The 17,348-nt window shown below is 35.1% G+C and overlaps 2 protein-coding genes across 3 annotated transcripts; both read left to right on the top strand.

Annotated features, from left to right (window-relative positions):
- The first annotated feature begins 277 nt into the window (after positions 1-277).
- Positions 278-4,578, top strand: LOC120092018 (transcription initiation factor TFIID subunit 15). Of its 2 annotated transcripts, XM_039050208.1 has the most exons (8): positions 278-399; positions 667-820; positions 962-1,320; positions 1,443-1,643; positions 2,262-2,345; positions 3,288-3,369; positions 3,447-3,573; positions 4,125-4,578. In XM_039050208.1, exons 2-8 carry the CDS (start codon positions 701-703, stop codon positions 4,352-4,354), a joined length of 1,203 nt encoding a protein of 400 aa, XP_038906136.1. In that variant the 5' UTR covers positions 278-399; positions 667-700; the 3' UTR covers positions 4,355-4,578. The 2 variants fall into 2 exon arrangements, with proteins under 2 accessions (XP_038906136.1, XP_038906137.1); XM_039050209.1 differs by lacking the exon at positions 278-399 and having other exon boundaries at positions 421-820.
- A 1,275-nt stretch (positions 4,579-5,853) lies between these two features.
- Positions 5,854-9,476, top strand: LOC120092023 (eukaryotic translation initiation factor 3 subunit I-like). The gene is made up of 8 exons (XM_039050215.1): positions 5,854-6,177; positions 6,275-6,490; positions 7,184-7,311; positions 8,105-8,224; positions 8,332-8,421; positions 8,540-8,626; positions 8,710-8,789; positions 8,901-9,476. The coding sequence occupies exons 1-8, from the start codon at positions 5,994-5,996 to the stop codon at positions 8,974-8,976; spliced, it is 981 nt and encodes a 326-aa protein (XP_038906143.1). The 5' UTR covers positions 5,854-5,993; the 3' UTR covers positions 8,977-9,476.
- Positions 9,477-17,348: the final 7,872 nt, after the last annotated feature.

Raw genomic sequence — 17,348 nt, 5'->3', positions numbered from 1 at the left:
GGAGACAGCAGACAACATGGCGACCGGCGACAGTGGGAGGAAGAAAACGTTTCGAATGAGAGAAATAAGAGAAAGGGATGGGTTTAAGGACCACTAAGTCGTGTATGGGTAATCATGGACCCGTCAACATTGCATGACTGTCCATGTGGCAGTTTGCAACGGATACAATTACAACACACAATATTTTTCACCCAATCCTATTTTTTAATAATTATTAAAATAACATTATTTAAAAAAAAAATTCAAAATTTATTATTGTTATTTAAAAAAGGAAAAAAAGGTTTTGATTTCATTTCATTGTGAGAACCCGGTTCACCCCATCAAAGCCACAAGCAAGGGACTGAGAAAAAAAAGCAGAAGCAAACCAAGAATCGAAAGTCTAAACGCAACGCAACTCAGGTAACCCTATCGCTCGTCTCTTCTCCATCTTCCTCGTACCTGTATTTGCTTTGAGATCCATTCTCTCCACTACCCATTGATTCAAATTTGTTGCCTTCTTTGTTTTTCTTCATTATCACTCCATGATTTCTGTTTTCTCTGCTTTTCAATTCGAGATCTATTTTCTTACAGTCCCCCTCACGAAGATTTATGTTGTCTATATTGGGTTAAATTTTAATTTACTATATACAGTTTCTCTTTATCTAAACTGGCGCATCTTTTGTGTAGGTTGTAAGTTTGATTTCATGAAAATTGGTAAATAATGGCTAGCTATGCGGGTAAAGGATCCCCCTCAAATGGGTCTGTCTACATCTGCAATCTTCCCTATGGGACAGATGAGAATATGCTTGCTGAATATTTCGGGACAATTGGGGTATTAAAGGTTGGGAATTTTGCTTGCCCGTTTCTATGCGTATTTGCCTTTTTGTTCTATTAATATTAGGCTATCTCAAGATGCTTTACTGTCCTTTTATAATAGTTATTGCACTTTTTTTTTTTTTTGTCGCTTGTTTAATCTTCAAAGAAAGACAAGCGAACAGGTAGACCAAAGATTTGGTTGTATCGTGATAAATCAACGAATGAGCCTAAAGGAGATGCTACTGTAACATATGAGGATCCGCATGCAGCCTTTGCGGCTGTTGAATGGTTTAACAATAAGGATTTTCATGGTAGCATTATTGAAGTTCATATAGCAGAGTCTAAAAGTAAAGATGATCTTTCGTTTAATGCGGGGGTGGAACCAATTGTTGCTGCTGGTGATGATCTTGGTTTTGAGGAAAATGCTGCGGGTATGAACGGGGGCGGTGGAAGGGGGAGAGGTCGTGGTGATGCTCCAGGAAAAGCATGGCAACAAGAGGGAGATTGGCTGTGTCCAAATACAAGGTCTGTGATGTGATATTGGTGAGCAGCTCCTTCTTGCTTCTTTCAATTAATCTATCTCTGTTGCCTTCTAGCTTTCACTTATTGTTGTTTAAATGACTTCTCATGCTTTATCCTACTGGCAGTTGTTCCAATGTTAATTTTGCATTTCGTGGTGTGTGCAATCGATGTGGAAGTGCTCGACCTTCTGGTGCTGCTGGTAGTGGTGCAGGCTCTATAGGTCGTGGCAGGGGTCGTGGCACTAGCAACCAGGACTCTGGAGGCAATAGTCGTCAAGTTGGTGGCCCTACTGGGCTCTTTGGTCCTAATGATTGGCCATGTCCAATGTAAATAAAAATTTCTTTTACTTATGTGCTACCAGTATATTCTACTTTGCATTAGGTTTAGTCTTACAGGAATGTATTACCTTTGCATTTCCTTTTATGCAATATCATCATTTGGTATGTTATGAATTAGAGTCAAATTTTGTAAAACCTACTTAAATTAATTGATTCTTTTCAGTGCATATACAGATCAAAGTGGACAATATTTAGTTAGAACTTAGAAGATAAAATCCCATCCAAATAGAAAAGTAGAAGAAGATAGTATGGTTTAGTATTAAACGGCAGGAAGTTCTCTCTGCAATAATTGATTCCGCGCATCTTTGTATCCTGTCTTTCCTGCTTATCATAAGGAATAGAATAAGCATTAAAGAGGATATTGCCGAGACATTTAAATTTATGAAGTTTTTGCGTCATAATTTTACTTTCTTGTTTCTTTGGGCGGTTCTCCACTTTGCCGCCGCCACCCCCCCCCCCCCCCCCCAATGTTTTAAATTATCATGGGAATTGAAAGGATGCATCTCTGGAGAAGGATCTGAAGGAGCTGTTTCTAGATACTCGTTCTCTGCTTGGATAATACTGCTTGCTTGTATAACTGGTTCTTCCTTGGGCTTCATGTTTCAGGTGTGGTAACATTAATTGGGCAAAGCGTACAAAATGCAATATTTGTAACACAAACAAACCTGGTCACAATGAGGGTGGCGTAAGGTATAACATGAACTTTTTTTTTTTGTTACATTTTTTCTGAAAAGCACATGATCTTATTTTCTGATGACGAGTTTTGTTTTGTTATAATTCCTTTTTGACTTTTGATAGAAAATGGACTTATGTATTTCTCTAGGGAAATGCCACCTTTTATTTGATTAAGATGTCCTCTAGACTTTCTAACAAATTGACCTGAATTTGACTTTCGAGATTGACTTCTGAGATCAATCAATACAATTTAAAGCAAATTTATGATACATATGCAGTGTTGTGAACTTTAACTTTTTGGTATATCTAACACAATAGTTTAGAAAATGGAAATCAAGACCTGTTGTTGAAAATGAAAATGGGAACACAGACTTTTACTAGACCTTTGAACATTTTTTGTCTTGAAAATATGAGACTTCATGCCCCGACCAGGAGGTTAGAGGTTTGCATCCTCCCACCCCCTCTTGTTGAACACAAAAGAACTATGAAATTCTTACTACTTTGATAAACTTTTAATCTTTGGTAGTGGTCTCTCCGATCATACAAATGAAATGATTTGTAGATTAGCAAGGAATGATTTTGAAATGGTAAAAATCTCTTAGGGTGATCTATTTGGGAATGGTTTTGAAATGGTTAAAGTCACTTTTATCATTCTTTAAAATCATTTCGAAACATGTTTTTAAGGATTTAAAAGCAATTTTAATGCTATGAAAGTCGTGTTTAAAAGTGTAAAATTAAACATTAGATTGATTTTGAATGATATTTCTTAAGTGATTTTGAACATGAAAAAAGTGATTTGAACAATTTCAAAATCACTTCCAAATATGTCCTAATTGCCTTACCACGAACTCACTTGAATAGATCTGTCAAATTGGTTGTGTAAGTAAGTACTTGAGTTGTACTAATAATAATAGCCTACTACAAAATTCTCTTATTTTTTCAATTATGATTGAACAGAGGAGGGCGTGGTGGAGGTTACAAAGAACTTGATGAAGAAGAGTTGGAGGAGACTAAACGACGGCGACGAGAGGCTGAAGAAGTAAGATGATGGACCATTATTTTGTGAAAAAACAGTTTTCTGATTGCGATTTGACAATCTTTTAATTATAATCTCAGGATGATGGTGAGATGTATGATGAGTTTGGAAACCTTAAGAAGAAGTTTCGTGCCAAATCCCAGCAAATGGAAGCTGGTCGGATACTTCCAGGTGCTGGACGAGCTGGATGGGAAGTTGAGGAACTAGGTACGAATCTGTTCTTAAACACCATGTGGTTGAACTTGAAATTATTTTGAGAATTCTGCTTGTGTGTGACTGTTAAATAAAAGCTTGCAATATCGTTGGAAAATTTAGCCCCCCAAGAGGCAGTTAGGATCTGCCGTCTCTTAGTGTTACTACTTGAAGATCGCATGTTCGAATATATTTTTCTCTCTTTTTGATGAAAGAAACAATTTCATTGATGGTATGAAATTACAAGAGAGGAAAGACCCGAAAGGGAGTTACAAAAGACCTTTGAAAGGGGTCTTTGAGTTACAAAAGACCCGAAATGGAGTTAAATTCTCGATGTCTCCAAAGTTTGGGCCTTGGGGCTGGTCGGGCCTAATAAAATTGTCTGGAAATTTTCGTGTTATGTTTTTGAAGTTAAAAGGAAATTGTAAGGAAGGAAGTTTGATGGAGAAATGGAATTTATTATGTTCAAAATCCCAAATATTATGATCGTACTGATTATCCTGATAAAATGATTTAGCTTGAAATAAAGCAACCTAATTACATGGTATGTAAACTTCTTCTTCCAGGTGTAGTTGAGAAAGATAGGAGGGAGAGAAGTAGAGACCGAGGAAGGGAATGGGATGACCGAGACAGAGACCGAGACGGCAGCAGAAACAGAGAAAGAGAAAGCAGGGAAAGACATCGGAGTCGAAGTAGGGAGCGAGATAGGGGAAGAGATCGTGATCGAGATTACGAGTACGAGCGAGATAGAGAATATGGGAGAGACAAGGACCACCGGAACAGGCACCGATATTGAGATCGAGTGCGGGTCTGTCTGTGAATTGATAACCTTTGGGAATATAATTTTGTCGAGGACCTTGGTGGGAATGGTTGAAACATTTGGTTTAGAACAATATGGTAGAACCTCATGGGTCTTATTTTTATGAAAGATATTCTATTTAGTGCTGTGATACAGCTTTTTGTTACTTGAAGAAATTCAATCAGATTCGTAATCGAATTTGCGAAGCGATTGTAATTGTCTTGGCTGGCCTCTGACCAACAATTCCAAATTTGGTTTGAGTTGCACTGTTTTTACTGTCTTTTGCATCCTTAATAAGTAATAAAAAGATCGGATCAGAAAAGAATCATGAAAAATTCGAGCGTTGACGTATTTTCATCCGGCCGACTAATGAAATTAGGAAAAGACAACTCATTTTCATTAACTAATTAACAAGTTTTTGATTCTAGTAAAGTAATAAAGAATAATAATAAGGAAAGGAATGGAACCTTGATTCTATATCAGCTTTTTCTATATCATAGGAATCGAAATAATAAATCTTCTTATGATTCTTGATGTTTCGATTTTATTTGTTTCAAAAACATTTTGTGTTTTCAAATCAAATAAATAATTTTATCTACGATTCATTGGAACAAAAAAAGCCTGACTAGGTAAGGTTTGTGATAGCAACAAACGATGGATAATTCAGAATTTATGATGAAAGTATGCCCTACCCACCTTCCATGAACAAATGGATATCCAAAGCCTTCTTGATTAAGTTACAATTATACTCGAGAATCCTATACAAGTGAGAATAATTATCTCAAAATTACGAGAATTTATGTCTAAGATAGATATCTTTTGTGGAAATAGGTGTGAATCTTCCATCTTTACAACCTAAGGACTAGAAAGTAAAACTAGTTGTATTCAAATTGAAGTACAAAAATGTTCCATCTTAACAACGGACTAGAAAGCAAAGTCAATTGTATTCAAATTAAAATACAAAATAATCAGAAGTGCTATGAAAACCAACTAATTAAAAAATAGCTCAAGATACTATGGTCTATCTTACAACTTTGGTATATTCTAATTTCTATATTTTGAAATTGTTAATTTTAATTGTAGTATTTTAGCTTTGATTCAATTTGGTCCTTATACTTTTAAAAAGTGATAATTTTTGTCTATTCATTTTCAAGAAATCGAAACCGTCATTTTTTTTTAAGTTCAAGAATTAAGATGAAAATTTTGAACAGGAACCAAAATAAATCCAAACCAAAGTTATGGAGACAGAATAAATAATATTTGAACCAATTTTTTTTTTTTTTTTTTTTTTTACTATAACACCACTTTTTTAAAATATTTAAACAATAGTATTAAAATTAGGGATTCATGCCAAACTCGCTCTAAAATCGGCACTAGGTGATGGGGGCAGGCAAAGATGAATCGGCTCGGATCGGTTCAAATCCAGAGCGAACCGAATCGTTAGCCGCTCATGTTAAGCCGCATAAATACCGGGCCCAAGCCCAAATCTAAATTGTAAGAACATCTACCCTAACCCTAAATTTCCCACACTTCCTCTCATTCCCCATCGCCGGCGTCTGTTGTGGTTTGCAGCCTCACCTCCGCAACCGGCTCTATATTTTCTACGAGCAGATTTTAGCTTCGAACTTCATCGAAAATGCGCCCAATCTTGATGAAAGGCCATGAACGGCCATTAACTTTCCTCAAGTACAATAGGGATGGCGATCTTCTTTTCTCCTGCGCTAAGGATCACAACCCCACCGTCTGGTACGCCGACAACGGCGAGCGATTGGGGACTTATCGTGGTCATAATGGTGCCGTTTGGTGCTGTGATGTCTCCAGTATGTTTTACCTTCTTATTTTTACCTTGTGTTTATTCGGATTGGCTAATGGAGTAATCTGAGTCTGAACTTGTGTCCGGCTCTACTTTAATTTCAGGAGATTCAATGCGGCTTATCACTGGAAGTGCGGATCAGACAGCAAAATTGTGGAATGTACAAACTGGACAGCAACTCTTCTCCTTCAATTTCGATTCACCTGCTAGGGCAGTTGATTTCTCTGTCGGAGATAAGCTTGCAGTTATTACCACTGATCCTTTCATAGAGCTGCCTTCTGCTATTCATGTCAAACGCATTGCCAGAGACCCCTCGGAACGTAAGCTATGTTTTTTTCCCAATTATTTCTATAAGCATCATTATCTGGTTCTTATGTACTGTGGTTGTTCTTCGAATATGAATTTCATTCAATTGAAGATACTTCTTTTCTTCTTTTTAGGTATCAATTATGTACTTCGTTTCACGATTTTGAATTCTCAATCGTGCACTTGAGTCGTATAATACATGTTATAAGGGTTTTGGTGGATTGCATTCTGTTTGCTTATTCGTGAATATTGTTTACTTCAGCATTGTTCTTTTTAAGCAAACAAATATTGATTGTGAGCGAGGATCTTGTTGTAGCTAACATGAAAGCTGTTTTATTGTGAAGTAATAGGATTGTCGTACACATTTTCAGATCTTCAACATGCATATTTTCACGCAATAAACTTACAATAGCTTTGAGGAAATAAGCAATTTTCTCTGTCGTAGAGATACTAGGTCACAAGGCCCCAGGAGTATCTAGATGATATAATTTGTGTAAGATTACTGCAGATTTCTTTGCGTTTTATCGGTTTTGATGCTTGTTCTCCCTTATAAACAATTAATGGGCTTATGCTACTATAAGTTTGTTTTGAAATTGATGTCTCAGTGAATATTGCTGAATTCAACAATTTTGGGATTAAAATGGATATTTGTTTTTGGCTCTAAGCGATTTGTATATGCTCATTAAAGTATTTCTGATATGCTGCAGAGACTGGTGAATCTGTGCTCGTTCTTAAGGGTCCCCAAGGAAGAATCAATAGAGCTGTTTGGGGACCTCTAAATAAGACCATTATAAGTGCAGGAGAAGATGCTGTTATTCGCATTTGGGATTCTGAGGTAATGATCGTGCTACTGGATGCTTGTCAAATAGTATAATAATTTATTATGAATCCTATTTTTTTAAATAAAAGTATAAGAACATTCTGTAGGTATTTTATTGGATGTTGGACTAACATTCAGTAGGTATTTTATTGGATGATGGACTAACATTCAGTACGTATGTTATTGGATGTTGGACTAGATCTGTCATATTTGAATTGTTGAAGATGTATTGCTTTGTTTATTTTGATCTGAGTAACTAGGGCGAGTGGGTGAAGTGTTGGGAACTTGGACAAATGATGTCTTCCTAGCCAAGTCGCTTGTTCTAACCATAACCCCAGCAACTTGTCTATTATGCTCTCCACATAAAAAAGTTGCATTGCACTTCAGACTACAGTAGTAGAGTGTATGAAGAAAGTTGAAACATTGGTCAAGTGTATTGTCTATGCTATATTTATAAACTTGTTTGCTTGAGAATTATTGTGAAAAAATTGCAATAACAAAAACTAGAAAATTGAACATTGTATGTAAGAGGTAAAAATTAATATATACTTTTGGAACTGAAGTCTTTATATTACATTCAAAGGCTCTAAGGTAAAGGGCCAACAAAAGTTTCCCCATTGTTTACACTCTTATGTGCAGTAAAGGAATTCATCTCTGATCTATAATCAAGATGTGCGGTTGCTGAATTTAATGATCTAACTTTTTGTTTATTGTTTGTGACTTCTACTTATATTTATAACTTTTTTATGTTTCTCGGTGAATCTGGTTTATCCTCCACTTGATGCTTAATTCAATAATTTAACTGCAGACAGGTAAACTTTTAAAAGAATCTGACAAGGAGACCGGCCATAAAAAAACAATAACTTCCCTTACGAAGTCTCCTGATGGTTCACATTTTATCACTGGTTCTTTGGACAAGTCTGCAAGGGTACCGTACTCAGATCTCTGATTCTTCAAATCCCCCTCCCTCTCCTCAACATTTGGTTAATAGATTAACATTTTGGTGGTTTAGTATAACATTGTTTTTAAATCCAGCTGTGGGATACAAGAACATTGACGCTTATCAGGACATATGTGACAGAACGCCCAGTCAATGCAGTTACAATGTCTCCACTTCTTGACCATGTATGTATGAGTGAATTGCCAAAGTAGCGTTGCTAGAGTTCTGTTTGTGAGACATTTGTGCTTGATTGTCTGGTATGTTGTTTAATATCTCGACTCAGATTGTTTTTATGGCTTTTAGGTGGTGCTTGGTGGTGGTCAGGATGCATCAGCTGTGACAACAACTGATCATCGTGCAGGAAAGTTTGAAGCTAAATTTTATGACAAGGTTCAATCTTCTATTGGATTTTTCTTGTGACCAATAGAGTTAGAGTCAGTTCGGTTATATGATATTTCTCTTTTGTCTAATAGATCCTTCAAGAAGAGATTGGAGGTGTGAAAGGGCATTTTGGACCCATCAATGCCCTGGCTTTCAATCCCGACGGAAAGAGGTATGGTGTATTGCACTGCTTGCATGTGAAAAACGAACCAAACCATTGCATTGATTGGCTAAATATTGGACAATGATTTATATGCTTATTATGGATTTGGTTTTCTTTTAGTTTTTCAAGTGGAGGTGAAGATGGTTACGTAAGACTGCATCATTTCGACCCTGATTACTTCAACATCAAGATTTAAATTTGCTGAGCGGGGAGAAGGAATATTTTTGTTGCTTTTTGGGATGCAGTTCTGTATGGAGGCCTCGGTGATGAAATTTGCACAGCGATGTATTAAAAGGATGGGCTTTACGTGTAGTCAAGAAACCTTGCCTCATAGATTTTTTACATGGTGATTAATTCAAATATCTTGTGGAATGATATTCATATTTTGTGTGACGAGAGGCAGAGTCTTAAGAGCAAACGCTCTGCACTTGGAATTCGATTGCAGCATAACTTAAAGAGGATATGTTGAACTAGTAGGCACCTTCAGTTCGTTATAAATTAAAGCTAATCCCCTAGGAGAGATTCAAACAAAAGGCACTAGTTTTGGCTGGAGACATGCAAGATTTGTAATGAATGATAAGAGAATAATTTTTTGCCATGTGGATGACTTACCATCAAAATCATAGTTGCAGATTTTGAAAGGTTACTTCCTAAATTTCCTCTTGTGAAGGTTTTATAGTGGAAGTACTTTATCCTCGTTATCCTTGCTAATTCTCCAACTTTCACTTGACAAGCATAGCTTAATCTTGCAAAAATTGAGGCATTTCTTAGCATAGGATAGTTGGAAGCTTAAAACAACTCAACTATTAATGTACTGAACATTTGGTACTTAACATGGAAATTTGAGATTGAAGTCCTAACAATTGTCTGGTTTGTCTTGGAGTTCTGTTGTTCATCTTTTACATTAATTTCTTTATTTAATTACTTCAATTTCATTACCTTTCATTCATTAAATAAAACTGGATGTTAGTATTTGCGGGTACTTACATGAGTTAGAAACCCAATTCGAAAGATAACTCATAATGTGTACATCGTGTTATAACTTGATCCCTACAATCGCATTAGGCATTTTTATATGCTTCGAGCACGAACTCAAGATATCATATGTGTGTCTTACTTTTTGGTGGTCAAAGCATACAAATTTTAGAGTTAATTAATCACATTGACTGAAATGAACAGTTGTTAGATAGATTATTTCACTTTTTTTAAGGTATGCGAGTCTCAAAAGTATTCTGACAGGACCTATGTTGGTCAAGAAATAAAATCTCCACTCTTAAGGTCCATGTAAGTCTATAAGGATGTTTCAAATCATGAACTTGGACTCTTGCACTTAACTTTGCGTCTTAGTAAGGCAGTTGAATAGTTTGGAGCTTTGTTGTTCAATTAAGCCTTCCCTTTTGTTTTCCATTAACTTTGCTTAGACTATAGCTTAATTTTCCCTTATGTTTTCTTAGTTATGTTGGTCAATTACGGTGTCTTTTCTCCATCATTTGTGTCTGCACTTTGTGTATGGCGTGTGTGATGTTGAAGTTTTAACATACTTAAATTTGTTGTGGTTCCATTAGTTTAAGGTTCTGAGTTGATAGAAAAGTTTTAACATCATTTGTGTTTGCACGATAAATTTTTTCCCTTTTTTTTTTTAAAAAAAAAATCAATTAACTTAAATTATTACTATGGAAAAAGATATAATTAAATAGTCTAAGTTTTTCACTAATTTTTATATGATTAATTCCACATGGACAATTTAAATTTAAAGAGAGATTACTCAAATTTTCTAGTAGAAAGAAATAATTATGAATCTATCTATCTATATATATATAAACATTCAATTTAAATATATTCATTATCTTGACTATTAAATAATTAAATTTGAAATTTAAATATACTATTTCTATAATAATAATAATAACAACAACATAACATTAAATTATTATAATAAATAAATAAAGGTTAACGTGGCGGGATTTGAGATTCCTATTCTTGTTCTCATCCTCGTTTACCTTACAAGAAATTTTTTTTTCCACACCCTCCCTCATTTCTCGCCCAAATGGAATACACCTTGAGCCCATTCTAGAAAATGGACATCTCTACAAATAACACTAGTTTTAATGAAGAGTTAAATGAAGGGATAGTTAAACCGAAAATAAATATAAAATAAATGATATGAAGTATTGGCCGACTTGAAGTAAATGACAATATGAGAGTCAAATTAAGAGGTGTTAATGGGTTGGGTTGGTTGGATTGAAGCACTTTTTAGACTCAATCTAATCGTTTGGACTGTAAATTTCTTCAACTCAAACAACCCAACCTAACCCAACCATGAAATATTTGGGTTGGGTTGGTTCGGCTTAATTTGGCCATTATTTAAATATTTATCTTAAAAAAGTAGTAACATGTTAATATGTAAAAGAATTTGTTTAATTATTTTCACATATTAAATTAAGATTAAAAATCAATTTTAATTGTATTATGAAAAACTTATTTCCATATTGTTAAAAAGATATTTTAAATAATTGGTGGATAATAAATAATCTAAAAAGATATGAAATTAAGTAAAATTAAAATAAATATATGTATATATAATTGTATTGGAAGTAAAAAAATGTTTAATATTAATTATAAGTTTGGGTTGATTCGTTTATTCTGAACACAATCTAATCCAAATGAATTAATAACTCAACCCAAATCGGATGGATTGAATTGGGTTGATCGAATTTTTTTAATACCCCTATTAAGATGCATAGGCAAGTAAGAAAATCGCCTGAGGTAACCGATTTTTGGATGCCACGTTTTCTTCATATACATATATATATATATATATATATATATATATATATAAGAAAATCAGACATGAGGATTTCCATGAGTAGCGGAAGGATCGTTTCAAATCCATTCGAAATTGAACATAAACAATTACAGTATAAGAAACGGAAACTAATAGGTCATGCATAACAAGAAATTGCAACATGCTTTAAGAGAGAGTCAAGGGATAGAGTATGTATACCTTTGAAGAAACATTCTTCACGATTCTCTCGATCGATCTCCAAGCATCTAAGACAACAATACACAACCCTCGAACAACACGACCGGTGCACAACACGAACACAACGATCATGAACCCAACAAACGACCTCTAGAACCTCGAAATTAATCAAGTTGAGTGAGGACACCACCACAATAGTTACCTTGGTATTCTTAATGTGAGAATCCAGGAGTGTGGGCTCTGTATAGACTTGGTTAAAGAAAGAGATAGGAAGAACAACAATCGTGTAGACGATCAAGCAAGTGGGAGATGGTATGTTGTCTATCGTATAGACGATGTGATTGATCGTGTAGAAGATGACAACCTATCGTATAGACAATACCACGCGATCGTGTAGCTACGACCAGCTGAATGAATTATCGTATAGTTAATGTCCACGATCGTTTAGTCTCTCTACTAGCTATCGCTTAGTGAAACATTTTCACTTGATAGCTTTTCTGTGAGTACTTTCTGAATCAAGTAACTTCTAATTTTAGGTAAACATTTTTCCTTATATGTCACGGTTACCATAAAACCACCAGTAACTTCCCACTCAATTGGTTATTAGAGAAAAATAGATAATTATCAAATAATTAATATTATTATAAATAAATATGATAACCAACTTACCATATTATATTTATAACTTATAGTTTTAATATTTCATCTCATGAAACATATAAAGCATAGTTCTTTTTCTATTTTATGGTACTTAATATAAATCATATTTACATTAATCATCCACTTGATGTATCTCATACATCACACTAATTATATCATATATAATTAAATTTTCTCTTGTCAATTTGAACATTTCAAATCAACCCCAAAAACTGATTCTCAACTTGAATCCATTGAGCTACCAAGGGACCTTATGGACCTGTAGCTTGAAGCTCCAATGGTACGTGAATAATTGACTGAACTCTTTAGTTACGGGATCCACCATCGTTTTACGAAAGCAACATACAAGTAGGTAGTCGATAAGGTTGCGGTAAGATTGTCGGTATTTTTTACTTCACTTCTGGTAAGGCTCATCGGTCTTCACGTTAACTGCCGGATACTCGATTAAAGACCGACAGCTGCATTCTTCTCACTACGAATATATTTTGTGTCTATATCAACCAAACAACAGTGTGATAATCCTTCATAAATTGCTCTTAAGTACAGCTGGGCCAATTTACTGTTTTGCCCATGTAGTTCGAATCAGCCCTTTAAGAGAGCAATCTATCTACTTACCCTTGCTTTGGGGAAGGAGTGAGTTCCATCTTGTGTAACTAAATTCCCAGCTCCCAAATCAGACAAATCCCCATAAAGGTAGGCCTGTTGGATTGGCAATCTGGTCACTCTCACCTATACTAATCAAAGGACTGTAGGAGTTCCCAAAACACTCAAGATTGAGGTCATGTCTCCTATGGTCGTTTAGGTGATATGTAAGTCTCAAGTATCAACGACATTATATAAAGAGACAAATCATCTCGTGGTCCAGTCTTATACAAACTCTTTGTATAGGACACTCTCGCTCGCATGTCTCCACATGAATGATCAGGACTAGACCATTTGTAGTAGTTCACAACAATTGTAAGCCTCTATAAAGTGGGTCGTATCCGTAGTGTCACTAGGATTCCAAGTAAATTAACAGTTACATATATATATATATATTTCACCGGGCAGGAATACGAACACACACTGAATCAATTATGGTAGCTAGTTGTACAGGACTATGGTATTTTTTAAAAATGTTTGTGCTAAGAGTATTTTGACAACTTTAGAATCCCAGGAAATCCTCAATCCCAGCTTAATCTAAATCATGGTCGCATCTATATTTTAGCTTGAAAGAGATGGTTGGGAGAGACGTCCAATAGTTTGAATTGGTTGGTATACCGTAGACATTCAAACCTCAAATCTTTAATTGAATACATGTCTCTAATTTTTTTTCTTTTAAAAAAAAATTAAAACATTCGTCAAAATCCCTATCAACAAGACAGGTAAGCCCATTCGAAAAATTGTCAAGTCATAACATTGAGTGGCAGAGAACACCTCCACCGGCCAAAGTGTCGGCCACCACATTGTAATTTCTACTCACGACGTGTGAATGTAGCCAGTTTATTTACAGAGCTGCTTTATATTGGTGATGTCTCTATTGATATGGCTTAAGAATTTGTGTTTCTTTTATTTATTTTTATTTTTTTTATTTTCATGTACACGCAAACTTTAATTATCACATTAAAAAAGAAAATTGTAGGGTTGAAATTTTAAAGATTGTTTTAACTTTCTCCCGAAGTTAATAGGAGTTATTTATAGTTCAAACTAGATAAATAAATAGTATTCAATGCTTTGTTTTCGTTTTTTCTTTCCTTTTTTTTTATCAAATTTTTATATAATCTTAGAAGACCAGATATGAAATTAGAAATTAAGAAGATGAGAAATTCAAATCTACATCGACTATCTTACTATTTTGAGTTATATTGTTCAGTCGGGAAAATAAACAAATAAATAAAATAACTAAAATTATGAAAATTAGATAATATGAAAAGTTGAGTGGAATTTTGAAGTGAATTTCTCACCAATATGTGTTATTTCAAGATCCACCAAATGTTATTATTTATAAACAAAGTGGCAAATAGGATGTGGTACACTTTGGACACTATGCATAAGTGGTTGAATGACACATGGACAACATATGTGGTAATGGAAAAATGAGATTTGACATTGAACACTAAGTATGGACATCTAACACCTATTTATAATACTCCTCCTTAGATGACCATTGTAAATATATGAAGTATGACTCATTGAAAAAAAATCCAATGAGAAAAAAATCCTAGTGAAGGAAAAATAGTACATATTTCATATAATCGAATAATCCTAAAAGAATGTAATATATTCGCTCCCCTCATGGAAACATCACTAAGATCTCTGAATCACCGCATTCCAATGTTGTGTACCAATTTCTCAAAGGTTGCGATAGGTAATGCTTTTGTAAATAAGTCGACTAGGTTATCATTCGAACAAATTTGTTATACACATGTCACCATTTTCTTCGAGACCATGAGTGTAGAAAAGTTTTAGTGAAATATGTTTTGTTCTATCTCCTTTAATATATCCTCCTTTGATTTGGGCTATACATGTTGTGTTGTTTTCGTATGATATTGTTGGAATATTTTTTTAGAAGACAAGCCACATGTTCTATGAATGTGCTAAGTCATTGATCTTAACCATACACATCCTTGACTAGACTCATGAATTGCAAGAAGTTTAGCATGATTTGACGAAATGACCATTATGGTTTGTTTCACCGATCGTCATGATATAACAGTTCCTTCACGTGTGACCAGATAACCTATTTAAGATCTAGCTTTGTGTGGATCAGATAAATATCCAAAATCTGCATAACCTAGATCAAAATTTGATTTATTTGAATAAAACAAACTCATATCAATAGTTCCTTGTAGATAACGAAATATATGCTTAATTCTGTTCCAACATCTTTTTGTTGAAGAGGAAATATATCTTGTTAATACATTTACTAAAAATGTAATATCTGGTTTTGTATTATTAGCAAGATATATAAGTGCACCAATTGCACTAAGATATGGTACTTCGGGACCAAGAAGTTTTTCATTATCATCTTGAGGTCGAAATATATCTTTCTTCACATCCAGTGAACGAACTTCCATTAGAATGTTTAATGTGAAGGAACTCTTAAACAAGAGTATCCATGAGCGGGTTTGAATCTTTCCTATTTGATTGTGACCGAATTACCACACACTCATTCTAACAAACAAATATGCATTTTAAAACTAATTATAGGTATGCTTTGACAAATAAAATACAACAGATTGAGTATATGTACCAGTTGAAGACAATCTTCACTTGAACTCAATCCAGCGAAAGTGACTCCTTTACGATCCAAATCGCCCAACAATCAATCGCCTGACAGCACCACGATCATCTATACGAATGGTAGCGCACGAACAAGTAGCAACCGGGGACGACACCATCACTTGAAGCCCTTGGTATTCTGGAAGTGAGAATCCAAAGAGTGGACTTTGATGGAATTGGTAGAGAAGGAGGAAAGGATGATCGTGTAGAACGACAAGCAAGTGGGAGATAGTAGGTGACTATCGTATAGTTAGGTGCTTGTCGCTTAGAGAAAGGTATAGAATCGTATAGGTTTTACTCAACAATCATCTAGCAAATAGTAAACGATCGTTTAGGAAAGCTCGGCGCGCTAAGCGATCGTTTAGAGAAGATGAGCAATCGTTTAGAGAATGTGTGCGATCGTTTAGTGCGTGGGTGTGTGATCGTTTAGGCGATGAGCACTATCGTATAGGCTCTCAACTAAGTGATCGTGAAGTTTCCACACTGTGAGCGAACTTTTCGAACTCTTTACAAAATGAAAAAAAACTTCATTTTATTCTTCAGTTACAATAACCGAATTCAATTTTCCTACTTTCGCACGATTTAGGAGAAATTCACGACCAATTATCTCATAACCGCCTATTCAATTAAATAATGAATATAATCATATTATATTATTAACCTATAGTTTGATATCACATATCTACTATAGTAATTTCTCCTTTACTTGATATAAATCATATTTATATCTAATTCCCTCTAAAATAATGTATCACATACATTTAGTCAATTATATCATATATAATCGAACTTCTTCTTGTCAATTTGAACATTTCAAACTGACCCAATAACTGATTCTCAACTTTATCTAAACTACTAAAGGGACCTTATGGACCTGTGGCTCGAAGCTTCAACGGTACATGAATAGCTGGCTAAACTCTTTAGCCACGAGATTCACCATCCGTTAACTTCCAGGCATTCCACTAAAGACCAACAACTGAACTCTTCTTACCACAGATATATTTCTGTGTCCATTAAATATAACCAATCATGAGTACAATGACACTTCATAGATGCTCGTAAGTACAGCTGGACTAATTTACCATTTTGCCCCTGTAGTTACAACTCACTCTTTAAGTACCACTGATTCCTCTAATGAACAATACAACATAGTCTAACTATGTGTGAATACCTCTTGGACCAAAAAAAGGTGTGTGGTGCCACATCGTTCAAGTCTTGGAATTAGCCCTTAAGGGAGATATCTATCTACTTGCCCCTGCTTTGAGGAAGAAGTGAATTTCTTCTTGTGTAGCTAAGTTCACAGCTCCCAAATCAGACGAATTTCCAAAGTGGTAGGTTTTAGTCGACGACCTGGCCACTCACACCCATGCAAATCAAAGAACCACCCTCAATGGCAGGAGTTCCCAACCCACTCAGGATTGAGGTCATGTTACCTATGGTCATCCTAGTGAAGTGAAATCTCTGTCATGAACAGTGTTATATAACGAGACGTTAACACTTCGTGGTCAGGTCTTATACAAACTCTTTGTATAAGACGCCCCCGCTCGCATGTCCCTTACACGAATGACCAGGATCAAATCATCTGTGACAAGTCACAACACTTGTGACCATTCCACAAAGTGGGTCGTATCCGTAGCATTACCAGGATAAGGTTTCCCTCCTAT

This window comes from Benincasa hispida, chromosome 11 (genome assembly GCF_009727055.1).
Source record: "Benincasa hispida cultivar B227 chromosome 11, ASM972705v1, whole genome shotgun sequence".
Lineage (NCBI taxonomy): Eukaryota > Viridiplantae > Streptophyta > Magnoliopsida > Cucurbitales > Cucurbitaceae > Benincasa > Benincasa hispida.
This window is presented reverse-complemented; position numbering and strand designations above follow the sequence as displayed.

Excerpts from the sequence above, each read along its gene's own strand:
- LOC120092018 (XM_039050208.1), top strand. The coding sequence starts at position 701 with ATGGCTAGCTATGCGGGTAAAGGATCCCCCTCAAATGGGTCTGTCTAC. Across the intron at positions 821-961 it reads GGACAATTGGGGTATTAAAG|AAAGACAAGCGAACAGGTAG; the intron begins GTTGGGAATTTT and ends TAATCTTCAAAG. Across the intron at positions 1,321-1,442 it reads TGGCTGTGTCCAAATACAAG|TTGTTCCAATGTTAATTTTG; the intron begins GTCTGTGATGTG and ends TCCTACTGGCAG.
- LOC120092023 (XM_039050215.1), top strand. The coding sequence starts at position 5,994 with ATGCGCCCAATCTTGATGAAAGGCCATGAACGGCCATTAACTTTCCTC. Across the intron at positions 6,491-7,183 it reads TGCCAGAGACCCCTCGGAAC|AGACTGGTGAATCTGTGCTC; the intron begins GTAAGCTATGTT and ends GATATGCTGCAG. Across the intron at positions 8,225-8,331 it reads CTTTGGACAAGTCTGCAAGG|CTGTGGGATACAAGAACATT; the intron begins GTACCGTACTCA and ends TTTTAAATCCAG.